The sequence below is a fragment of the Thunnus thynnus genome, chromosome 24 (assembly GCF_963924715.1).
Source record: "Thunnus thynnus chromosome 24, fThuThy2.1, whole genome shotgun sequence".
NCBI classification, from domain to species: domain Eukaryota; kingdom Metazoa; phylum Chordata; class Actinopteri; order Scombriformes; family Scombridae; genus Thunnus; species Thunnus thynnus.
Window position 1 is genome coordinate 2,090,022 of NC_089540.1, and position 27,675 is coordinate 2,117,696.

The 27,675-nt window shown below is 42.2% G+C and overlaps 1 protein-coding gene across 1 annotated transcript in view; it reads left to right on the forward strand.

The window, feature by feature from the left end:
- Positions 1-914: 914 nt before the first annotated feature.
- The window catches only part of prkx (protein kinase X-linked), a 42,893-nt gene continuing 16,132 nt past the window's right edge, over positions 915-27,675 (forward strand). The window contains exons 1-4 of the mRNA XM_067582742.1: positions 915-1,806; positions 12,765-12,933; positions 16,401-16,664; positions 24,139-24,258. Coding sequence (XP_067438843.1) covers positions 1,659-1,806; positions 12,765-12,933; positions 16,401-16,664; positions 24,139-24,258 — 701 coding nt within the window. The 5' untranslated portion in view covers positions 915-1,658. The remainder of the gene's footprint in view (positions 1,807-12,764; positions 12,934-16,400; positions 16,665-24,138; positions 24,259-27,675) is intronic.

The window sequence follows — 27,675 nt, forward strand, 5'->3', positions numbered from 1 at the left end:
TGTGTTGGTTTCTTTGTTAACAGGACTCTGTCACAGCTAGCTAACTAGTCTGATATCATGAGCAAAACCGACAAACAAGCTAACTCTCTCGATTGTTTAGTTTAAATTAAGCTAACTTTCTATTGTTGTGAGGACAGACCATGACAAGATGATTTAACAGTGACTTCCATTCACAGTTTCACAGTGACATTACTTTGTGTGGCTATTTTTAATCAAAGGATGGAAACTTCACCTTTCTTCCTTTTGATAGATGGCAGTTAGACTTCTATATCATGTTTGACCACACGCTGGCTGACAATTAGCAGCTGTTACAACCATTGTTTCACGCATTTGATGAAACTCAATAAAAATGGGGACGATATGGCTGTGGCGATGAAATAAGTGTCCACTGTTTGAAAAAGAAATTTGTCAAATATTCATTGAATTTTAGGGGAGGCACAGGAGGTCCAGGTTTGTTGCTATAAGGGCACTGCCCCCCTGGTCCCGTCCTAGAACTGTAACTATGTCTAAGGACCATATTGTATAGGCTATTTATAACAAATTTCATGACAAGTTCATGAATAGCTAGAATAAGTTTACATGTTTGATTTATCACTTTCTAATGAGAGGACACTCTACCAGACAGTTTAACTTTTTTTACTTTTTTTTCAAATAACAGCGACATTTAACATCCTTTAATATTAAAATATTTACTGACTGTGGCTTTCCTTGATTTGGATATTCTTTTCCTTTTTTCTGACTTGATTGAGGGCAGCATACCTGTCTACATCACCACGCCCTTCCTAACACATTATTGGTTAATGTCCCGGGAGAGCTCCATTTTCATTGGCTCCCTCATGTCAACACTGCAGCCTGTCTCCAAGCTGTGTCAAGGTGCTCACAGTCCGGTAGAAAGTACAGGAAGCTGTGCACGCTTAAACACTACGTGTTTGAATTATTTAAAAAATCATGAGTGGAGTAACTTTTTAGAGTTCAGTTTTAATAATTTGATAGTTTAGAATACATTTATTCTTAATAACAACATCAATGTCGCTCATGCTCTTTGTTTCACTGAATAAACGTCGTGACGCCAGGTTATCATTTGCATTTTGAAAGTGTGGAGCGGAAATGACTTGGACGCTGGTGCTGTATCGCTTCCTGGTTGATGTGGACAGAGGGGAGAGCTGCTGGGTGAGGTCTGCTGTTGTAGCTCAGTAAATAATGGAGAAACTCAGTAACTTTGAGTCAGAAAAGCAACGTGATTCTTCGAGTTAGCGAGGCTTTGAAACTCTCTCGTGTCCCGGGCTAACAGCCGTTTATCCCGGAGCACCTCTGATGCCGCTTCCCGTTCATACCGGTAGTGTTGCGGTGCATCTCTGATGTTAACGCTAGCTGCTAACCGAAGTCGCTAACGCTACAGTGCACCTGTCACCGGGTGCTTTGTCTCTCTCATGTCAGTGGCTCAGTTTTCTATTGTCTATTACTTAATATAAACATTAGCTACTTTTCCCGGTTACTTTCACCAGTGTGGAAGCCTTGACTTTGTCCGAAAACAAAGCTAGACAAAGAGGATGAACTGACGACAACTCTCTGCGTCCAGAAATGTATGATATGAGTTGTGTATGCGTCCCACTGGATATTTCTAAACCCAAACAGTAAGCTAGTCTCAAAAATACATAATGGCGTCCTCCAAAGCAAAGGTCGGAGTCAACAATGAGACCAACTCCCTGAAAGACACTAAAAGCAACGCCAGCAGTTCAGCTGGGGAAGCATCACCAAATAACCGGATATATTGCCTTGATGAGCTGGAGACCATTGCTACAGTTGGTGAGTAACAACAACATGTCAGTCAGTACTGGACTGTTGTTTCAGCCAGGACTGGAATGTAACTAAGTACATTTGCACAAGTACTGAAGAACTTGTACTTTACTTGAGTATTTCCATTTGATACTTTGCTACTTTATGCTTCCACTCCACTACATGTATTTGACAGCTTTAGTTACTTTTCAGATGAAGATTTGACACAATGGATAATATAACAAGCTTTTAAAATACAACACATTGTTAAAGATGAAACCAGTGGTTTCCAACCTTTCTGGCTTTTGACGTCTTACAAAAAGCAGTGTGTAGTCGGGGTCACATTTCACATGTCTATGAGTTGTTAACAGCTCGACCAAATAGAGATTTTTCCCTCTAAACTTCTCACATGCTTTCATTTCAATAAATGTTCAAATATTTCAGCAAAAATCAAAGATTCGAGAAAAAGTCCAAAAACTGAAAACAGATTTGTGTATCAGAACTTTGTTTTTTCTTCTTTCCTCTCCTATTAATCATCTCACGACCCCTCAGATTTATCTGCTGACCCTTTAGAGGGGCCTGACCCCTAGGTTGGGAACCACTGGACTAAACTAGCTAACTGTATATAAAGTAGTGTGAACTAGCTCCACCTCCAGCAGCTACAACAGTAACATGCTGCTCTAACACTGATGCTTCACTATTAATAATCTAATGATGTCATATATAATGATATATCAGTCAGAGGGACCAAATCAATACTTTTACTGTAGAAGGGTCTTTCATGCAGGACTTGTAATGGAGTATTTTTACATTGCTGTATTTGTACTTTTACTCATATACTACGTACGTCTTCCACTACTGGTCTCAGCTGGCCACAACATGGTCTCCAATCTAGCCTACATGAAAGACAGAAGATTGAAATAGAGCATTCTTGTAATAATATAGATAAATAGTACAGGATAATGCATGAGAGGGGCTGGCTATCAAACTTTAATACTTTTTAAATTACAACTGAAATGTGTCTGTATCATTGAGTATCAAACACTGTCTAGAAGAGCTATATGATTATATGAATAATTGAATCATGTGCTGACTAATATCTCAGTCGATTAAATTGTGTAATATAGAACCGCAACTATTTTTATTATTGATTAATCTGTTGCTTATTTTCTCATTTAATGAATTAGTTATTTGGTCTATAAATAGGGTTGGGCTGATGTAAAACTTTTCAAACCGGTTTGATATCAAGTCAAATACCAGACCGACCAGTAATACTTAATTTTACTACCAGTTATCACATGTGACTCAGCCACTACCAAGTGGAACATAATGAGAATCCGTGAATGAGACTGTAGCGGCGCCACAGTCAGAACAGCTGAGTGACACATCATGTTTTTATTTCTCACGACAACCATTCAACTTTTTCAAAATGTTCCTCTCGCGCCGGGGTGCTGTGTGTAGCGCACAGCTGGTAAAACGATCCGTCGCGTCCCTGCGTATCCGTGGCTTGTTTTCAAAACAGGAGCTGCTGTCAGACCGCTGGAAGCTGTAAGCGAACCGGGCCGGGTTTATCGGGGTTATTGGTGAGTTCTGCGCCGTTGACCCGGGTCAGCCTACCTCTTCCAGATCGTCTGGGTGGACCGCAGCAGCCAGTCCTGTCAGTGTTGGAGCCTCAGTGTGAGACGCTTGGATGTCAGATAATGACAAATGTCAGTTCAGTCGGTTCGCATGAAATCTAACCGGTGTGAGCTCGTACACAGGACCAGACCAGCCAAACCGCAAACCAACCCTATCCCTAGTGAAAAATGTTGATCACTGTTGCCCAAAGTCACGTCTTCAAATTGTGCGACTAACAGTCCACAAATATATTCAGTTTACTGCAATAAAAGACTAAAGAAAACAGAAAGTATTCACATTTGAGAAACTGAAATCAGAGAATTTGGAATTTCTTCTCTTTAAAAATGAGTCAGAATGATTCATTGATTAATAATCTGTTAACTAATTGTCGCAGCTCTAATAATCTGAATTACTACTGAGAGCAGAACAACACACTGTACTGTACACAACATGTAACTCTGTGACTCCCATATAATTAACCTTTTACTGAGGCGACACAATGCACGGACGCTTTTAAAAAACATAGTGTTACATTTACTGTTATCAAGATAAGCTCTCCCGCAGTTCTACAAATTCATAATGATACGGCGTCATGTCGGAATAACAGCACTTTATCATGTGGCACCCAGTTCCAGCTGACCTACTTGATTCTTCATCTTATCATCTTGTACATTCTGTGCTGGTTTAAAGTTGTCCCACTAAAATCTCTGCAACAGTCCCACAGATATGTTGTGTACAAAATGCACATCCTGTGCTTTGATGAAAATAATGATTCTTTCTCCATGCACTGCTGGATTCACCAAACACACTTTAGATCAGGTTTTAATGTACCCAGGCATGCTGTATATTGTTTTTTAGGACATGTTAGCACAAATATCCATATAGGAATGGATAGAGGAGATTGTCAAGGTAATGAAATGAAAAGTAAATCATAACTCATATAGTATTTCATCTCTAAAGGGCTATAAAAGTGAGATTTTTCATGTTTTTGAAGGCTGTGAATACTTCACTTCCTCGTTCTGTTAGGGCAGTTCAAACCTTAGAATTGGGAGTTACACATTCATCACTAACCACATAATAACCAACGGAGCACAGGTTTGTATACATTCTGTTTCGTGCTGTTGTCATCATAATGAGTGCTCAGTTATGAAGTGAAGCCAGCAGCGGTGCAGTCACTATGGATAACTTGAACCTTAGGGCTAAATAAGTTAGCTATTAGCAAATTCACCGGAAGAGCTTTACTGTTTCAAAAGCAGCCTGAAGTCATTTTTTTTCCCAAAAGTCAGAGGTGTGTACACTGGTCAGTAAGAGAGAGGAAGTTTCTAGAGAAGCTCTCATGTCAAGGTTAGTCCGTGTTCAAGCAGCAACCTGCCCTTTAGGGAATTAGTCATTACTGTTTGACTTGTTCATCTGATAAAAGTTTGAGTCACACCTACATCACAGGATTACACAACAAATTACTCAGGGATGACCTTTTATGTCCCTTCAAAACACAAAAAAGGAAGAAGCATCTGCTCCGGGAGAAATCTTTTCATTCTGTTAATCTGATCGTTCTTCATTCCGGAACATATCAACAAGACAACAGTAGTGTCTCTGTGAGGCTGTGTGTCGAGCTAAATGCTAACGTGCATGTTAAGCTGGTATATTTTTTTTTTACTGTCTAGTGATATGTTGTGTTTGCGTTTGCTTACGAGCACACAAGACAAAGTACAGCTGAGTGTGAAGGGAACGTCATGGTTTTTAGGTGTTTGGTGATAAATTAAAGTGTTGGACAGATTAAAATGTGGGGCTGATAATGAGAGAGAGAGAAGGAAAGAACTGGGAGAGGGAGGAAGGAAAAGATCTTGTTGTGATCCATCCTGCTCTCTGTGATCACACATACTGTGTTTGAATACAGCTGTATTAGTTGTTCTCATTCACTTATTTTTCTGTTTCTGTTGTCAGACATCGTGTGGGATATGATCACAGCTCATAAATACTACCTGTTAACCAGCACTCATTACCAAGCTGCTACAGATAAACTTTATATAAATAAACTTTACGATCACAACGTCATCTGATAAAAAGAATAAAAAATAATGACAGCAGCTGTGATGCGAGATGGGCTATATAGACATGTAAAATGAATGATGACAGAGAAAGTCGGAGGCAACTAAAGGTTGTTATTCAAATACAGCCACGAAAGATCTGTTATCATCCAAACCAGCCGCGAGCGTGTGTTCAGTACGCTTGTAAAACAAGACAGCCGGATCCTGTGGATATAAGGAGTTAATAACTGTACGAAATTTAATGGCAATCCATGATACTTAAATGATAGCTGTCCTCAGGGGGGTTTGAGATACTTGACATAGCGGTCAGTAGATAACTGCAGTATATTTGTGGCGTTCACTGCGTGTGGGACGTTCGGCCTTTCCAGCAGCAGAGCCACTCAGCCTCATTGATAAAATGTTTGTCTGCACAGATTCAATCTTAAATTTAAGAACTTGTTTGTTTAATTCCAAAATATTTCCATGTGGTCACAATCAGGTCACTGTTTGATATGAGATGATGTCATCATGCACACGCGTATCATTTGAGCTGTGAATCCACCATGTGCATCCATCTCTGTTGTTAGACAGACAGATGGTTTTGTTTCTTACTTTAATTTGGGCCACAGTACGTTCGGCCCCGCAGGTGGACCTGTGCCTCTCTGACAGGTGCTATGTGTCTTCGGGCCCCTCACCCACTGTTTCCATTTAATTGAAATGATCCATCCATACGTTCACAATCCCTCGTCTTCATCATGTAATCAGCAACAGAGCAGCATAACTTCTCTTCATGTTCCCTCAGCCTATCTGAATGATGGAATTTTATTGTTATTTCTAGTGGTCATAATAGTATTAGTCTGATATGATACTGCACTATAGCACCAAAGATCAGTGCACTTATTATCGAGTCATGTGTTTCCTTAAGCTGATGACATGTTGCACGGAACACACATCCAATTTACACTGATTTGCATGCGGGCGAGAACAAAGCAGTGTTCTGCACATGTTTCACCAATCAAAGAAAAATGAAGAAAACATGAGTCAGCGTCAGTTTTAACAGAGCACATCTCCAAACAAGCAAGCGCTTTACAGAGAGACAACCATTATGTTCAGGTAAACATGCAAAAAATAATAATAAATGAATGACTTTCAAAAAGCTATAAATAGACAACAGTGACATCGGGTGGAAGATCTGAAACGTGAGAGCAGAATGAAGAGCAGTGATAGATGCACACGGTGATTATAAATATAAAAATGATCCCAAATGAATCCTGTACTTTTGAGACACTGTTTTGTCCAAGTCCCCAGAGAGATGCTGTCCTTTATGACAGCAAGAAATGTGAAAGAGCAGTGAGTTTGTAAGTTGTTTGTTGTCGCGGGAGCAAACAGTGAGCATACGTGAATCCACTCTGTGTACGTTTTCACTTCAGTCTTGTAAGTTCTAAGTCTTGCAGCTCTGTTTTACAGTTGACAGTGTCACAGCGGTGCAGACTGATCATAAAAGGCCAGATGGCGTTGGAGTGGAGCGCAGACGCCACAGAAGGATGACACTGCAACCCTCCAACCTTTTTTCATTAATAGTAATAGTTTCATTCCGCAGGCAGATTTAACATGCTCTCTGATTTATGACATCACGCTACATACTTTATGGAAGACATCTAGCTCGATAATATGCATTAAGCTACACGAAGGCAACAAAGCTCGATGCTTAATGTCTGTAAGGGAGGTGTTCGGCAGGGAAAACGGCATCCATCCTGTGCTGTTGGGAGAAAGCTCCGAGCTTATGAGCCCTGTATAAAAATCCAATTTGCCAAGCCATTTTGTCTGATGAGAGGGATTTGCTGCCTAAAACAAATCAGCTAAAGCTCTTTATCTGCCCACTGTTGTTTAATTGTCATTGAAATCATGAGGCATCTCTCTTGTGCCATTAGATTTATTTGCTGCTGTCACATGCCGTGGCAGCCTATATGACCCCGAGAATATTACTGGAAGGCAACAACCGGCTGAAAAGTCCTGTCAGGGCACACGGATTCATCAGCTACATTCCTATCCTCAAATTAATTTTTTTTGTGTGTCGACCCGGCTGGCACGAATCTGTTACTCATAAAAGTTGCATCCCGCCAGACGAGAATTTCAGGAGGTGCGTGCAAGTGCGGTTGTTTTTCCTAAGAACCAGAAATGGAGCAGGTGGAAGACGAGTTAGGGATGACCCAGTTTCCACAGGGGTAAATATCAGTTACAGCACATTACTCTCTGGAATCAACCGGCCGTTTCTTGATTCAGTCTCATTATCAGTTGCCTTTGTCCCCGCTCGGTTTCTGATAACAACCCTGGCTCAGGAAATACCAAAGAAGCAGCCCCTATGATTTATAACCCTGCTAAGTGTGTAGAGAGAAGACCTTATCTTGTTTTTCTCCCCCCCCCCTCCGTCATGTATGTGTTCAAACACTCAAACAATGCAGGCCTTGTGAAGTGAAGGGGTGGTTCAGAGAGGTGAAATGTTACACCGGTTCAGCAGATTGTCATGCAGAGAGGCAGTGGGACTGATAACTGACAGCTTCTCCTGTCTCATCATGGAAAGCACTGACTGCTTGCCCCCCCCCCTGTGTTTTGTTGTTGTGGAACTTCAAAATTCAGGTGATTTTTTTTTTTTTTTTTCTGCATTATTTTGAATTTGAACCTGATTTGAGGCGTCCTCATTATGCTTCAAACAAAGAGCTTGTTGGATTGTCTGCCAGCGTCTGAAAAGCAATTTCCCAAAGGCAAAATTGTGAGGGAGGCTCTGTCTGAGACTTTTTTGTAATGTTCCAAAACTGATAATCACAGCTAGTTAACGCAGTGATTGGCCTGATGAACAGTAGTAGTTTGAACCTCAGCAGTTGGAATTGCAACTAATTCTGTCACTTTCCACGTGTCCACCTGAGTGCAACACCACAGTGCACCAGTGCGGGAATGTCATACCAGACACCAGATTTACAAACTCTGTGTGCTGTGAAATACAGAGAGATTTATCAGCATTGTGTGACCTTGTTTGGTGAGGACTTGAATGTAACGGACGTTCATTTATACGTAAAAGTCCTGCTTTAAATGAACATCTTCCCCTTGTTGTCTGCTAGGGATGATGGGCTTCTCAAGCTGCTCAGACATTCTACATTTTTATTAATCTTGTATACATACCTTAGCAACAAGCTTGGCAACCAAGGCTACAGAACGGACCGCCGTTTATCGGCACGTGTGACAAGCCGTCATCAGCTCGTCACCTTCACAATTAAGCGATAGAGTAGGTTGAGCCCTGACTTTTGACTTGCAGGGAGCATTCCTACATGTTCACCATGTTTAACATCCAACATCATGACAGTATATAAATAACAGAAAATCACAAAAAACATGATACGTCACCTGATTTCAAAATAAGTTTTATATTAGTACTATATTTTATTAATAGATTTGAATAAGACTTTTATGACTTCTGTCATCATCATCTTATTAGCCAACCTCCAGACTGGAGCTCAGGGCAGACTGCTGTACTTGTCCAGGTTTACTGTAGGTAACTTCAGGGTTAATCCAGTCAGTATACTCAGTCCTTTATCATACTGAATGAAGCTGAAGTGCCTGTATGACTTCATTCTCATCCACACCTGCCTCCAGCTGCATTTTTCCAACACTTGAGTCGTTTTGTCTTCACTGGGCATGTTTGGTTAATTACATCAGTTTTAACTGCAGGTGGACGTTCTGTATGAAGGAATGAATACATTGAATATATTGATATGACCAAAAATAGTTCAGTTAGGGAGTCATAATCTGGATGAAGACTTCAAACACCTTAAAACACCTCAAAATGATAGCAGTACTAGTAGTTACTGTTGAAAAAGATGTTCTCTTATTGCTTGGAAAGTTTGTCACCATGGAAATATGCAGTTCTCACCTGACAGCGATGGTGTATTCCTGTTTCTGTGTTGTTATGGCAACACCAATAGGCCTGAGACAAAGGTTCATTGTAGGTAGAGCAGAGTAGCGAGACAGCCGGCATCTCATTAGGAAGTTGCAGCAGGTCCATGTGTGACTCACAGCGGCTGTTACATCACATATTGTCTTCAGACATTTATTGTCTCCCCCCCTTCTCCTCTCCGCTCGTCAGCAGCGGAGGAACGAAATGCCAAACGCTTCTCCTCACTCTCCTCCGCCGTTCTTCAGGAGAGAAGCAACAGATGTCAGGTGTGACACGAGGCCACGGGAACCGTGCTCTCAACCCACCTTTCCTCCATTACTGCCCACCCCCGCCGCCTCACCGTCCCCACTCTGACCCGTCTCCACCGACAGCACTGTTTTCTATTTTCTACCAAATCCAACCGAGAAATTGATTATTATTTTCATTTAAAGAACACTGGCACAAGCTACCTTTAGTAGAAATACCTTTAGAGTAAAAGTGAAACATAAAAGTAGAAAGAAAAGTTATCTATCATGTTTCTTTGATTGTTTATTGTTTTGCATAGCAACAGATACAAAATAGATGCGCCAGACTTAGCAACAGTGATAATGATATTCTTTTTAGATCAGATTGAAGATGGCAATCTTGTGGAATACCATGACATCTACACAAACTAACAACACAACTCCACAGACAGAGAAAGTGAAAGTGGAGGTTTATAGTTTACTGGAAGGTTAAACCCAGTAATAACAACCAGTCATCAGTTCATCAGAGACTGACTGACACTGGACTCTTGAGGCTTTATTTTCTGTTATTGTTTTCATATACACAAAGGATTGTAGTAAAGTCATTAAAGAATAGCAAGCAGGGTTTGTATTCACACACATCAGTGCTCTCTGGTGGACAAACTGTGTCACAAACACTGTTTCTATGTTACCACAAATGTGTCTGTGACATCTCTTATCTGATGTTTATTGTTCATTAGTGGCCAGTCATTAGTAGATAAGATCAATTGTAAAACATTGTAAAAGTTACCGCCACATGTTAGTCCACTCTAATCACAGACTGTTAATACAAACTTGAGGTAAACCCTTCAGTTATCAGTTGCTACCACTTCAGCTTCAGTCTCAACAGGACCCAAGCTCAAGGAAACATATGATGCCTGATTAAAAACACCTGTTCTTGTGCTTTGGTGGTTTTTTGACTAAAGCAACAGTATCACATGTATTACATTTGATGCTGTATCTTGTATATTTATATCAAGGCAGTAGGGCTGCGCCATGAGGACAAAAAATCAAATCTTGAGTTTTTATTTTTCTTTTAAATCCTGGGGTTGATTGAATATTTTATTGGGTTTATTTTTGCCTGCAAACTGTAAGATTGAAACATCATATTTTTCTGCCAGCATAGGAAGCACAGCACCTGGAGAGCATACAGCACGCCTACACAGGTGTCATCCTCAAAAGAAGGCAAGCGTTTGGGTTGCATTTTGGATTTAATAACTTTTTCATGAATACCTCATAAACCATCGCTCAGAGAGTAAAATTAGCAAAATGCAGCAAAGAAGTCAGCACTAACAAATGAGTCAGACAGCCAGTGAACACTGCAGCTACTGAGAGAAGACTATAACTCTGCTTACAGTCTCTCTTTCATTCCTGAGCTAGTGCAGGCTCATATAACATAACTATGTTGTTTTACTGTTGCAGCAGAAACAGTGAGTCCTCCACCTACAGGCAGATACTGTATGTCATGACTCAGCTGCTACTCGTCACTGCAAAATCCTGCCGGACCCAAATTCGCCTGCATGTCCTTTCTCTCACTTCCTATAAAACACAAACTCACTGAAAAATAGATACACGCCCAACTGCAGCATGGCGGTTAAACTCTTCACATGTGTGCATCAGCAGGTGTACTTCTACTGCGGTTCAAAATGACTGTTTGTTACAGTCGGAGTTGAACAGAGGCTGTTTTAAATCCTCCCTCCACTGATAGTCACCTGCTGTATCACCAGCATTACAAACAGCAAATCCAATACTGATCACTGATCGGTTACTGCTCTTAAACTGAACAAACGGTGTAAAGGCTACCACTTTGCTTCACGTCTATGTGTAAACTGAAGCTGTGCTTACTTCTTAAAACCTATAATCCTCTTTCACAGGGATCAGGCCCCCTTTTTTTTTTAGGGATCCCAGGATAAATCTGAAGGGTCACAAGATGATTCAAGTGTTGAGAAAGAAAACCAATTTTGCTTTTTCCCCTTGAAAGTTAGTTGAATATAGTAAAGCTAGTTATCAGCAGGTGGTATGTTGTGTTTACTAGCACAGAAAAGGAATCAATCTTATCTTATTAGTTGTCTCTTATCAGGTTTACTGATGCTAGCAGCAGCTGTGTGTGAGAAGCACAAACTGAGCCCACAGTTAGCAGTGTGCTGATATTTATACTTGGCAGCATTTCTTCTCTGTGAAACTCATGTACTGTTAATAAACATTGTACATTATCTGACTACTTCCTGCTCTTTAAAGTATTTTTTCTTCCTTCTTCAGTTACAGACAGTGTGATATATCAGAGATTATTTCTTTGTGATATATGGCACCTACCTCAAACTTGCTGGCTCTTACTCGTCAGCTTGTGTTGTATCAGCTCTCAGATGTATGTCGCTTTGGATAAAAGTTGTAAATTGTAATATTATGTATCAATATTGTTGTAAGAGTATCGTGATAGTGCTGTATCATGAGTTCATCTGTGATTCCCTTTTCACAGTTTTCTGATGCTTTATAGACAACGTGATTAATCAATAGTAAAAATAATCATTAGTTGCAGCTCTATTCAGAATATACACATTTTGGACAGTACCAAGACAGTGTTGAAGTTGGAATTCAGCCCCTACAGATAATACTACAAACAAGATGGATCATTAAGAAAGAAAATAGATAAACATCCAGAAAGCCAGTTTCATTTAGAGACAACATTAGCTGCATTGATATCATAAGGATACAGCGTGGTGGAGAGCAGGCATACATCACTGTCTGAGTGATGGATGTAGTGCTGAAGTGATTCATCGGTTGATATAAAAGTATTTGACAATGATTTTCATTGTTGATTAATCATTTATCAAGCAAAATGCTAAACATTTGTTCAGTAATGATTATTTCACTAGACATAGCCCTTTATGTGTGTTGATTTATTTGTGTGTCATCTATTTTCTGATCAGTTGTTAATGAGTGAATTTTAAGATCACTTTTTGCCTGCATTAATTATAAATGACATGTTTAAGCCTCAGTTTAGAACATCACAGCACCCACACATAATCAATACATGCTAAATGTTAGATAAGCATTCATTTGTCATGGTCTACTTCCCCTGTGTGCTGTCATGGTGGTAAATCCTCTCCTCCCCCCCTCCGTCTCCCGCCTCAGGCACGGGGACTTTTGGCCGAGTCTTCCTGGTCAAGGACAAGAAGACCAGAGCCTTCTACGCCCTGAAGCAGATGAAGATCCCCGACGTGATCCGACTGAAGCAGGAGCAGCACGTCCACAACGAGAAGGAGGTGCTGACAGAAGTCAACCACCCCTTCCTCATCCGACTGTGAGTCCACTCCCCACCGTTACCCCCACACACACACACACACACACACACACACAGTGAGGGGAGGCAGGGCTCAGGGACCACTGGGTGAACGATTATTATAAGAAGTTCAAAGGTCAATGTCTGCTTGTGCATTTTGATCAACTGATTCCAATTAGAATACAGATCTATACAGATCTATATACACGAGTGATTCTGATGGTTTAACACATAATTTTATAGTAATTAATATTGATGAGTTTGACTACCTCTCACTACAGGTAATTATCATGAGAAATATAACCCTGTTCTAGCCAGATCTACACATTTCCTATTGTACTTAAATTCAACAATCTCAACCGCTACTGGTGTTGTAGTAGATGAAATTACTTAATTATCATCTGATACTGTAAAGGGAACATACTAGGCACCTTTCCACACACTACTGGAATATCTTTGCATGATTCACAGTTCTAAAAACCTCATGATTTAACGTACATACAGTCCCTCAGTTCAGCCTCTGTCTGAAACAGGCTGTTTTAGCTCCCCATGAGCCCACTCTGTTCTGATTGGCCGGCTTCCGAAAGCTGTCCCTATATGTAAACCAACTACAGTAGCAGGATTTCACTACTTTTTCTTGTTCTTTACTGGAAATGTGAACTTTTCAAATACATCCATACATGTGTTACCCTGATCAGATCTGGAATTTGAGAGTGGACGACTCAAACAACAGCAAAAAGAGAGCAGGGAGCGTTTCCCGTACATTCACCTCAAGCATTTGAACTTTGACCGTGTTTAACATCTGACATCATAACAGTATATACAGTAAATTACATGCGATGTGTTCCACACCGAATTAGCAGAAGTGTGTTGTTCATCGACACAGCAAAATATAGACATATTTGGAGCTATTTCAGCAGATCTCTTTGAATTAATTAGGGGTGAAACAGTACGTGTATTCGTCCCAAACCATCACAGTACAGACATTATGGTTCAGTGCATGCAGTCGTAAGAAGATTACGCTCCGTGACCCAAACTATTACTGTCAAAATACTTTAATAACCCACTTAGTCCGACGTGCAGAGTTCCACTCGGATCACCACTTAGTTATAGCATGCTCATGGATGTATGCTAGCCGGCTTAGCAAAGGTAGCCTGTTACTCTGGTTACCCTGTAGTGTTGCTGATGTCAGATTGACAAACCCATAACACTGACCGAGTGCAACACTGTTATTGAAATATATACACCGTTATCTCTGTAGTGAAGCAATATCACGTCTCCCCGTCCCCCCTAACTGTTGCCCCCTGCTTTCAGGCTGTATGCTAAGCTAGGCTAACCTAACTTATCACATACATGACACTTGAACCTAAACCCTCATTTCACTATCAGAGAGGAAATTAGTAAGTACATTTACAAAATGTTGAACAATTTCTGTCAAGTACCTTTTGTTTTTTTAGTGAATAAACATTCATCCCGTTTGTCCTTTTGTCTCACTAAACATTCATTCTGGTCAATTCTGATAGGAATGAACATGATACATTAAATGTCCCCACTGTTAGAAATCCAATATAATTTCTGTTTATACCAGGATGATACAGAAGAGTCACATTGAACTTTTATTTGATGTAATAAAACACTGCATCTCTACCTCCCAAGCATTTTCTTTACATAAGTGGAAAACTGTTTCATGTCTCCCTTGGCAAATTTCCTCCTGTTGCCTTTTATGAATAACAATTTCTCCCATTTTTATGTTGTTGTAGTGTCAGTGTCAAAACACATTTTCAATACAGCTAAAAAAAAAAAAAAAAATCACAGTGAATATATCTTACATTTCCACTTCCCGCTTACAAAAACATAGTATTTATGACACAAATAGTCCTGTGTGCTGCCTGATCAAAATTATCGTCTGGGTCATAACGGCGTAAGAAGAAGAAGAAGAGAGAACTTTATTAATCCTGAGGGAAATTCAACATGTTCAATGCAACAGAAACACAGGGTAAACAAAAACATACCTCAGAATCCTGACAGCGGTAACTGTCGAGTGCTAAACTGTGGTCAAACCAGCCGCCATCTGAACTTTGTTGCACCTAAAGTAGTGTAATTACGGTAAGGATGGCCTCTGAGTGAGGTGAAGGTCCTGAACGATACATATGTGCATTTCTGTGTTCTTTTTTTCTCATGTTTGACCTGTTGTAAGTCTTCTTTCACCAGTAGGTTATCAGATAAATCCTAACGATTGCTGCTCCAGAAAGTCAAGTCATCCCACTCTACCTGTTTACTGCAAACTAAAATAACCTCTCAGCTCTGTAGGCAGTCTGCTGTGTTTGTTTCATCTATTTTTGGGGCTTTTGATGAAACATTTTTGCCTGTCCTGAGGTTCCTGCGCAGTCAACAAACAATACCATCTATATCACTTAAAGACACCAGTATCTCCCAACGTTTCAAACCAACATAAAATGAAACTAAACAGGTGGGACGTGTTTGCTTCCATGAAACGGAGCTCTCAAATTCCAGCTGCAGACCTTTCTTTTGGTTATTTATATGCTAAAGTGGCAGCTTGCAGTCCAGCTGTGTGGTTAATTAGTGTGTAGAGTAAGTGTGAACAAAAGTGCTTCTGTATAAACCCAGTGCTATAAGATGCTCGGACACTCATAGAACCACTCAAACTGCATTACTGTTTTTAACATCAGACTTTATTTCAGGCTAAAACTCACATATTTCCTGGGAAAAGATTGATATATAAAAAGCGGCAGTTCCAACAATCATGCTGCCTATTATTGGTTGTCTGGACAGTAAAATGGGTTATATAACTCCCCCATCAGCACTGGTCACTCGTTGACATGCAGGAGCTGTCTACATCCAACTGAGACATGTACTTTTCTCTCTAAATGTACTTTAATGCACTGTGCTTTTTTATTTCTCTTGGGATTTATATGTTTTTATCATTTTTTTAAAGGGAATGTTGTTGTTGCACTGCTGTAGGCTGGAAGGAACTGCATTTCATTGTTTGGTGTATGCAAATACACAAGAAATCAAACTGATTATATAATATTTTGAGGTAACTATGGTTTTAAAAAGCATGAAAAAGTCAGAAGGAGGTGTGGAGAGAAAGTAGCGGAGTAGAAGAGAGTCAGTAATCGTCTCCGTGGCCAGCAGCCAGCACTTATGGAAAACACTGGAGCCTCTTCCATCTTCATCAGTGACAGTGCTCTCTTGTTTTTATTCCTCTGAAGTGCCCTTCCAGCTGAAATAGTTGTTGCACACCGCTCCAAATCACACTAGGGGATAAAAGACTTTGAGACTGATACAGCCTCTCATTTTATCTGATTTCCTCACCTTGTCAGACAGTAGATTAACACTTTTATCTTTGTAGACTGAGGAAAACTGATGGGAGTGCCAGTTACTTTGAGCGTTCAAGCAATTATTAAAAGACTTAAAAAGATTGAATCATCTGTATGCTGGTTGACCTTTTTTTGGTTGTCGTTCAGGTTTTGGACCCACCACGACGAACGCTTCCTCTACATGCTGATGGACTACGTGCCGGGCGGCGAGCTCTTCAGCTACCTGCGCAGCCGAGGACGCTTCAGCAACACCACGGGCCTCTTCTATACCTCCGAGATCGTATGTGCCATCGAGTACCTCCACTCCAAAGAAATCGTGTACCGCGACCTGAAGCCGGAGAACATCCTGCTAGACAGCGAAGGACACATCCGCCTGACCGACTTCGGCTTCGCTAAGAAGCTTTCTGACAGGTGATAGTTAGGCTTGAACACTTGATACTAAAATACTAAAAACTCTCTGTATTTTTATCATTTTAAATATGAATATCTTTGGATTGTAAGAAGGATCAAGAAGAAGAAATGGAATTGTTTGTTTTTAGCTGTGTCACTGTACACACACACTCAGCGATGCAGGATAACCACATGACACGCTGCGAACTGTAAACCATGTCTTGTCTTAAAATGACCTTACTGCAAAACTAACTGTGACAGAGGGCATAGCTGCTGCTCTGCTGCTTGCTGCTAAATGTTAGTGAAGTCAGTCCCGCTAGTTTTGAAGCAGATGCTGTCGCAACCTCCTCTACTGGCTCTGACTCTCCAGCTGACAGAGCTGTCAGCAGCCGGCCAGGAGCTAAGATTTTATAACTAAAATATGACCAGGATACACACTCTTTGTTTCTCTTACTTTTCAGATGAAGATTTGACACGATGGATAATATAACAAGCTTTTAAAATACAACACTTAAGTAAAAGTACAGTATAGTATTAGCAGCCAAATGTAGTTTAAAGTATTAAAGTAACAGTAGTGGTTTGGTCTCTCTGACTTCTTCTTTCAGCTGTCCCTGTTAGAGTTCACAGCAGATCATCCATCTCCATCTCTTCCTGTCCTCTATATCTTCCTCTGTCGCACCAACCACCTGCATGTCTTCCCTCATCATATCCATAAACCTCCTCTTTGGCCTTCCTCTTTTCCTTTTGTCTGTCAGCTCCATCTTCAGCATCTTTCTCCCAGTATAACCATCATCTCTCCTCCACACATGTTCAAACCATCTCAATCTCGCCTCTCTCTTGCTTTGTCTGTCAGACCTTCCAACCTGAGGTGTCCCTTTTAATATATTCATTCCTAATCCTGTCCATCTGCGTCACACCCAACAAAAATAGCATCTTCAACTCTGCCACCAGCTCCTGTCAGTGCCACCGCCTCCGAACCATACAACATAGCTGGTCTCACTACCCTCTTGTAAATCTTCCCTTTCACACTTGCTGGTACCCTTCTGTCGCACATCCCTCCTGACACTCTTCTCCACCCTGCCTGCACTCTCTTCTTCACCTCTCTTCCACACTCTCCATTACTTTGAACAGTTGACCCCAAGTATTTAAACTCATCATTCTGCTGTTCTCCCTCCCATTCATTCACATGTATTCCGTCTTGCTCCTACTGACTCATTCCTCTTCCCTCCAGTGCATACCTCCACCTCTCCAGGCTCTTCTCAACCTGCTCCCTACTCTCACTACAGATCACAATGTCATCCGTGAACATCATAGTCCACGGAGGCTCCTGCCTGATCTCATCCGTCAACCTGTCCGTCACCATCGCAAACAAGAAAGGGCTCAGAGCCGATCCTTGGTGTAATCTCACCTCCACTGTGAACCCATCCGTCACTCCAACCGCACACCTCATCACTGTCACAATGCCATCATACATATCCTGCACCACTCTATACTTCTCTGCCACTCCCCACTTCCTCCTCTCTCAGCACCCTGTCATATGCTTTCTATAGATCCCCAAAGACACAATGCAACTCCTTCTGGCCAACACTCTCAAAGCAAACACTGCATCTGTAATGCTCTTTCCTGGCATGAAATCATACTGCTGCTCACTTATCATCACCTTTCTTCTTAACCTAGCTTCCACTACTCTTTCGTCATGCTGTGGCTGATCAACTTTATACCTCTGTAGTTACATCAGCTCTACACATGGACCAACCGCCTTTTCAGATTGCACCTCCTGCACCTTCCTCCACTCTTACACATAAACCCTGTGCTCCTCCTGCTTCTCGAAATACATATTCACCACAGCCGTGTTTCCATCCTTTTCGGAAAACCCATCACCGTCTGTCCTCTCCTTGACACCGTACCTACCCATCACCTCCTCATCACCTCTGTTCCCTTCATGCCAACACGCACCATTGAAGTCCACTCCAATCACCACTCTCTCCTCCTCGGGTACACTCTCCACCGTTTCATCCGACCCACTCCAGAATTCTTCTGTCTCTTCCATCTCACACCCAAATTGCGAGCTTCGTACTCATCGCTCTGTCTCTTCACCTCCAACACACTCTTGACATACTCTTCCTTCAGGATTACCCCTCACCCATTTCTCCTCCCGTCCACACCATGTTAGAACAGTTTGAACCCACCTCTGATGCTCCTGGCCTTACTCCCCTTCCACCTGCTCTCTTGCACAAATAGTCTCTCCATCATATCAGCCAGCTCTCTCTCTTTACCAGTCATAGTGCTGAGTTCCAACTCCTCCACCCTCCTCTCCTGCTGCCTCCAGACATGTCTTCCCCCCCTCTCCTTTTCCTTTACCCAGCAGTAGCATAGTTTCCACCAGCTCCCTGCTGGTCGACAGTACTGGTGTCGGCCGTTGATAATCTGGGCCTCGACTGATCTGGTATGGAAATCTGATTTATGATCCGCATATTTGATTAGGCATAGGTTTTATGCTGGATGCCTTTCCTGATGCAACCCTCCCCATTCATCCGAGCTCTGGACCAGCACTTAGAACGCACTGGCGTGTGTATCCCCCAGTGGCTGAGTTTATTCAGACATGACACCTACATGTAAAACCAGCAGCACATTTACGTAATGAAGCGCATGTTTGCTCATAAAAGCAAAGCGTTGTTTAGTTTTGCTGGTGTCCTGGTCTCTTTGTATTCCTCCAGCAGCGTGTGTGGCTGCTGCTGAATGACATCCGGGGGATACGCTGCTCTTATCTTGCGGTGTTTGATGCTTGATTGATTGTCAGTAGAAAGTGAATGACAAAGCAGCTGTCAGTCTGCACTGTTACTGTATGTCTGTGCTTCTACTGTACGTTCCCACACCAGCTGTGCCTAGCAGGCTGTACTCAGATTCATCCTCTACTGCTACAGTGTGGACATGAAACTCCTGATTAGACCTGGATGAAACACAACTTAGATTTTATGTTGACTGGAGGTCACTTTGTATGGGTTTGGGGCTGCTTCTTTTAAAGGACGGCTTCACAGTTTTTCAAGTGTGTTGTAAAACAAGAGTTAGATGCCCAAATGAAAGTGAAAGAGGTTTTCCTCAGCCAATGTCCAGTGTGTCCACACAGTCACTTTGTGCAGAAATGCATTCAAAAGTTGGTGTGAAGCTTATATGAGGTTTCATCAGTCTGAGTTAGTCATATCAAGTGGATATCTGACACATTTACAGTCTTTTTAGCATCAAATTCCCTCTTTGTGTTTCCTCAGACAGTGTTTCCCTGTTGAGTTGTGGAAGTATAGTAACAAAAAGAGGAACTTTGGCACTAAGAAGAAGACTGTACCATTGAAAGATATCTACTTGATTTGATTCATTTGGACGGCTGAAGCTTCATATTAGCTTCAGATAAACTTTGAACACATTTTTGTACAGAAGGAGGACTGTGGATGTTGTCCCCCATCACATAAAGTCAGTTCATGCTCACCTCATTCCGCATCCGTGAACAGCTGTGGACTTGCACGTGGACCTGTGGGTTCCATACATCCATTTTTCAGAGGTCTGTGGACACAGACACGTTCCACATGTGCCTGCTAGTAAACAGGGTTGCAGCATGATAACTTCCTAGAGTTGTAAAATCCAATCTGTGAGTATAACAAACTGCTGGACAGTGTTTTTCTGATCAGCCTTGAAACGCAATAATCTGTTTCTCAACTGGACTTGCTGGATCGTATTTCATTGTCTCACCCGGCACTTTAAACAACATGTCCACACCAGCACAACCCCTTGTATTGTTTTACACAGGACTATTGTCAGTCTGAATGCACTGAGGAGTTCCTGTATGTTGCTGAAGCTGAAAAGGAAAAGCAAGAGCTTAATGAGACCAGGAATACAGTACATACATACAGTAGACGAGTCAGGCATTCCTGTTTGTTTTTTGTGCAGTTGGTGCACTTGCTATGCGTACAGTCCATCTGCAGACATCTGCAGAGAGTCCACATGGACATGAACAGTTGACCTCATTTATGTCAAGCGGACCAACACAGAAGCTCACGACCACACAGACGTAGAAAGCATGAATTTCCCTTCACATTGTAAGCGCATTATGAAGGGATTTTCTTGTCTCGTCAGTATGAACAGGAGGAATGATTATGTCAAGAAAAAACAGTTTCAGTGTTCACCTTGGCACCTGACTGTTGTTTTAAGACTGACTTGAAAAACTGAACCTGTCCTTTCTAGTCAGAACAAGATGATGGTGGATTATTGCCCCACCATAAGAGCAACCAGCTGTTACGCAGGTTGGTAAAGAAAGAAAACTTCAAAATCATGTTCAAAACTACAGCAAAGCCACCTGAGGTCCTCCAAATTGGCACTCATGAAATACAAATAAAGTAATACTAACGTGGTGTTCTGTGGACAGAATATTGTTCTTTGTAACCAACAGACCAAGAGCCAGACATCATCAAGGAGCCGAGTGTGACCGTTGACCATGATTCTTACACATTTTAGAGAGGCAGCCACTATTCTGTAATTGCAGAATTTACATTTTTAATTGGCCAGGTTGTGTGGGTGTGAGACAGTTGGCAGGGTGTGAATTTCTCAAAGACAGTCTGCCTACAGAGAAGACACAGAATCCTTAAAGGGACAGTGGATTGTTGTCAGAACAGGTGGAAACACTTTCGACCTGGTTGAAACATGTCAGCGTCTTCAGAGCCAGAGGTTTCATGCAGACTAAACCTTTGCCTGATGGGGTAGCCACATTGCATTTCCTGTAATGAAATCTCCCTGTAATATTTAATTAGTTTGGCACATTACCTCATGACACGATTAACTTTTTAAACAGTGGATGACATTGCTTTGCTGTGGAGGAGAAGGAGGAGAAGCCGTCCTGCTATGGTCCTGTGTCTGTGTGTGTGTGTGTGTTCAGTATCCTTGAAAAGCTCCTCTCTCTTCCTCTGGGAATTTAAGGGAAATCCTCCCAACTCCAAGAAACCCAAGGCAGTGCCACTAAAGGACAAACTTCCCCCGACTGATGTCATTTAGTCTGAATTAGATACACAGTGAGCGAGGCCTCCCGGCGACCTCGGCAGAATTGAAAAGATGCACTGTAGAGGAGAAGAGACGGCTTTATATCTGCACTGCAGTGTTTCGCCCAAGCGTTTCAGCCAGCGCCGCGTTGACCCCCGCTGACATGTAAACATAATGGAGTAAGATTACATTTTCCCCCAGACTGGGAGAGCAAAACAGATGGGGAGCAGATACCTCTCTGATGTGCAAGTGACCCACTTATATAAATGGAGGGCAGCAGAATTGCCTGGGATAGGAAGACAACTACCTCATTGCCACTGGCTCTCTTACTTTCCATGTCTGCCGTGATGAAGCATCATCAGCGCCCAGCCCTTCCCCCCCTCCCCGCGCTGCCACAGTGTCCCCTGCTGGCAGACACGCTCATCACCACGGTAACACATGGAGCCCCCCGTGTGATGACACACGATGCCCCGAAGAGCAACAACACATGTGTCTTATTTCCACCGTGTCCACGCCTCCGCTTTATTCGCCCGACATCAGCAGCCTCCTCATCCTCCACCAGGCCCAACATCATTTCCATACAAATTACCGTCACCATGGCAACTGGCCGAAAGAGGTCATTACCTAGGTGATATCGGTGACAGACGATGAAAGCCTGGCGCCGGGCCAAGTGCTCTTCATCAGAGGACAAGTGGCTTTCACAGAGAACACTGCATGTTTGTTACACATGCTCAGAGTGTCAATCAGTTGCTCTGTCAGGCACAGAGAGAGAGAGAGAGAGAGGCAAATGATCTGCCTTAGACTCAGTGTTATTGTTCACGGTCGCCATGCATCCTTCACTTATTGTCTGATACTTGTATCTGGACTCTCTACCTCATTACGCTTCCATCCTGTGGCTGCCCAGCCAATACTGAGGCTTCAGATCTATTATTCCTGCATCCATATCATCATAACACCATAGCGGATGACACAGTTAGGTCAGATGGCTCAGGAGGATCACTTTACCTACGGGTGTTGTCTTCCCCATGCAACTGGAGTCTCCCTTTTTTTTACACAAAGTGGAGTATGTGCAGATCTATACATAGCAGCTGAGGCTATCACTTATCACCTGTCAAACAGCGGCGACTACTCAACATGCTAACAATACCTGACAGTGTGGAGGATAATTATGCTTTCACATCGGCAGGAGGAGGACTGTAGTTTTTAGAAATGTTCTAGAAACGAGAGACATGCCCCCGCACTAGACAAAGAAAACACATCCTGCATTTCTGCTATAGATATAAAACAATCAGCTGATTCATCCAGAAAATCTTGCAACAGTTTTGATAACAGATTAATCCTTCAACATTCCACGGTTTCAACCTCCTCAGATATGACCTCAAAACATTTTTTTAAAAGGTCTCTGCACAGTCGAATATGTCACGGCTGTGTCAGAGGAAAAGCACAACTTGAATAAAAAAGTAAGAAAAACTCCCACACACTGTCTGACTTACTAGTGGAATATTTATTGGCTTATGACGTTTGGTCTGCTCGACCTTCACCAGGTATATGCGTCATAACCGTTCCATATATATATATATATATATAGATATAGTTTCCTCAAATGTGAGGATTTGCTGCTTTTCCTTGTGTTAAATTATAACAGACTGAATATTTTGGGGGGATTGGGCTATTGATTGGACAAAACAAGCAACAGTGATGGTGCAACATCCTGGAGGATGGAATCATTAGTTTCAGTCTTACTCATTCAAACTAGTTGATTAGTATTGGAAACAGGTTGAACAGTTCATCTTCAGCTGAGTTGGTTGAATGAAGTTTGAAGAATACATCATTGTACTGTTGAAAGAAAGAGTGTGTGTCAGACTGTATGATATCAATCTGAGACTGACAGATTGTGTGATGGATGCACGGTGAATCGTAGCGCTATGATGTGAATAGTAAAAAAAAAAAAAAATACATCCGCACAGCTCTGATGTTTTCAAAAATGCAGCAGACCTGTGTCCTGTCGTGGCAGCAGCTGGGAGGACACATCGTATTATAAGCTCCCACAGACTCACTGTTCTTGTGATCTTAAATTTCTGACACAGCTAGAATTCCGCCTCAGACTGTCTTCGGCCTCCGAAGCACCAAATCAGCTGTCGGGTCCCACACTGAGATGTAGGACACCGTCATGGATTGACCGAATTCACTATGTCTCTCTCACGATTGTTGACTTTTGTCTCAGGCAGCCAATAATCTCATGCTGTGAAGGGGCTTTTATTGGTTCCCAGGTCGAGAACCTGGAACGACCTGCTGGAGAAGTAGCCCCTCAACACTGTATTTATGATGTATGAGGATAGAGTGTCAACGCTGCCTCCAGCTTCAACGATTAATCGATCGAGTGACAGAAAATCATTTGGTCATTTGTAATTTTTACATTTTCAGCATGTGATAAGGGGTTTTTGACGTCCTCTGTCCTTCTCTGTCTGAGCAGGACCTGGACTCTGTGCGGCACTCCCGAGTACCTGGCTCCAGAGGTCATCCAAAGCAAAGGTCACGGCCGAGCAGTGGACTGGTGGGCTCTGGGCATCCTCATCTTTGAGATGCTGGCCGGGTAAGCTCTGCAGTATATGCTGTGTACATATATATATACTCCACCTATTTTAAACACCGGGGGGCACTCTCCTCCACCAGAGCAACTGAGGTAAAGCAGCACTGAACACACACTCGGCATTTATTAAAGAGCAGTTTGAGTTCAGACTGCTTGAACGATTAAAGACACAAAGAAACAGTTTATCTACAAAAAAATACAAAAAAAATAAAAAAAACATTGTGTGTTTGTGTGGAGAGAAAACAGGGTGGGGATCTGCTGCTGTGCACAACATCTCTGAGATGTTAGCCCTGTCTGAGAGATCAGAGAAATGTCTGCAGAAAGAATTTCTCATCCTCTATCCACACACACACACACACACACACACACACACACACACAGAGGTGAAAAAAAAAAAAAAATCCCTCTGCAAAGCACCGACAGCGAACACTTTGAGCGTTTCTCCACGTGACTGGAATAATCTTGATGATCATCTTTCAAAACAATCGTGCAGACACACAGTGGGTGGGGTGGACACAATAAGCAGAACATCTGTATAATAATGATGCAATCCAACATAACAGCCCTGCAAGAAAAAAAAAAAAAAAAAAAGTAGTCCCGGTGAGAAAGAGAACAGAAGAGTGGAGCCTGTGTACATGGAACAGAGGAATTATTCAATTAATTCCACTGCTGTTATTGTCTCAGTGTGGGGAATCTATTCATTGTGTGCTTATTGGATATTGCAGAGCTGCGACAAATTAATCTGTGAATGGGAATCATTGTTGTAGATGAAGAACAATGACGCTGATCCCCTTTAGAAAGCACTCGGGTTTATTCTAATGTTCTCCCTCATCCTCGGTGAATAATAATGTCCCTGCCTTGTTAACATTCCGAGAGAGCAGGCCTGAAGATTGAGATTGACTTTAAAATTGATTGAAACTTTGTTTCAGGGGCACACACCAGGTATTATGCTGTAATCCAGCAGTTCATTAATTAAAGCGGCTCAATGACATGACTCCTGCCTGAACGTCTGGCGTTCAGTGGCTTTAATTTATATATTTGACTCTTGTCATGCGTAAAATAAGAATAAAAAAAATGCAAGTTGCAATGCAGTTTTTCCCTTGAAATGTTGTTTACTTAGCTATGTAAGGCCTCTGAAAGTGTTTTTAAATGTTCTCCTGGGAAATTTTGAAGGGTCAGTTCACAAAATGACATCAAAACATATTTCCTCTCTTCCCTTTAGTGGCGTCTCTACACGCAGATAGTTTTTTAATTAGTCCAGGTCTGAGATATGTCTTTGTGGTTTCTTCCTCCTCTACAACAGAGGTATGTGGAATTTATGTTTGTGGTGCTCACAGCACTGAAAAAGACTTTCTATAGAAGCACTGTTGACAGAGTGATCGGTGGGACACATGTTGCTGTTGAGTTTTTAGCTATAGGATGTAGCTTTGTGGACGGCAGTGTCAGTTTGTTGCTCCGCTGCTTTGCTATGGAGCAGAGAAAGGCCGGACAGGCTTACATCTACGTCAAAGCCGGTAACTCATTTAGTCACTAATAAGACAGCTGTGGTGAACGAGGGACCAGCAGGATTTCACTCTCTGACCTGGGCGATCAATTGCCTGAGCCAGCTAATCTACCTGCCAACTTTCACGCGCACAATAAGGCCACTGATGTCACTGCAAATATTAAGAGGAAAAAGCATTTAAGCAACTTAAATAAGAGCAAATTTCAGATTATGAGTTATAAATGATGATAAGATCCTCTGACCTCTCAGTGTACTGCAGATGTATAACACTCCCATCAGCCTCAGCTTTGTGCTAATGAGCAAATGTTAGCTAAACTGAGAAGGTGAACATGGTTAAACATTAAACCTGCTTAGCATCAGTATGTTAAAGCAGTATCAAGTGATTATCATGGCCATCATTAACATCAGCGATCTATTATGTTTAAGATGATGGTCCAACATTCTTAAATGAACTCATGGATATTGGAGAACCTTCCTCCAGCACCCTACCATCCATGGTCACCCCTACCATTGGCTGGACCAGCCATGGACCAGCCCTATAACCGTCCATGAGTGAGTTGGTTGGAAGGAATGCGACCTTCTCCCAGCATTCATCATGGCAGGCTTTGAAGTGTTGCAGTGTTGACACTACGCTGCCCTCAGCACATCACCAGACATGTCCAGGGAGGGGCGCTACTATATGACCCCCCCCCCCCATCAGACAAAGAGCTCTCTTCATCACGCTGTATTGTGCAGCTGCTCGTCAGTGGTCCCGATCCAGGAATGTAGCGGCTACTTCTGAAAAGTTAGCCGCGGTGGTGGATCATCCTCCTCTGGGGTGAAGCATAAGTTGAAAAAACATTCAGCGAAAGGTCACAGCCCCTGAGGGAGGAAGTCAGGAGAGAGTAGAAGAAAAAGAATGGCTCTTCCCATCTGTAATCCTGCCTTCAGGGTGAGATTTCTGCTCTTAATGGAAACCAATCATTCAAGTGTGTGTGTGTGTGTGTGTATGGAGTCGTACAGATGCCGCTGTGTTTATTTGTCTGACTCCACTCACGCTGAAAATCTGCCTCCTGTATTTATCTGTACTCCTCCACATAAAGATCCGCTTCAGTTTGGAAACAGGCCACATGTCGGAAAGTCGTGGTACAATTTCCAGCAGTTCAGCCAGTCATCCAACTCCCCAGACGCCTGAGAGTTTGGCTCAGGGTCACTTTCATGTTAATTATTGAAATAAGTTGCATCAGAAAGTATTTTAATGCGAAGACGAATCCCATTTTGGAATTTTAATCAAAGCATGTCTACTCCTGGACTCAATTTTCTGGATTGACTGCATAAAAATGAAATTGACCCCCTTCCCTTTTCTCCATCTCCTCACCTATCCTTGGTTCCCCGGCCAGTCCGCGTCCACTTCAGTTCAGTGGAGCGTCAGCCTGCTGATTAGAGATTGAGATCCTGGAGGAGAAACGCTGTCCTATTACAGCAGCCTGTCACCCAGAAAGTCAAAGTGTCATGGAGTTTGAGCAGTTTTGAATTAGGACACACAGTGTGCTGCCGGGACTCTTTCCTCTATCATGAGTAGTAGCTTTTATCATAAATCATATCAAAGACAGAAAGCAAGAATAAAGGGAAGACTGTCTAGTGACCCCTGGTGGCTGTAGTGGTCATTACATCCCATGATGTAAAAGTTTTGGAAGGAACCACCCTGATACTCTTACCCTAACCATCTCAATCTTCATATCTAAGCAACCTAACCGACGAAGGCAACAACCATTATCCAATCAGAGGTAGAGTAGGCTTCACACAGTAGGGGTGGGAAAAAAATAGTGCAACAAAAACATACCGATCACTTTGTAGTGGGGCTATACATGTAAAGTTTTCCCTGAGGGTGGTGTTAGAGGAAAGATGATGGGGGCTTTAAAGAAACAGACTTTTTG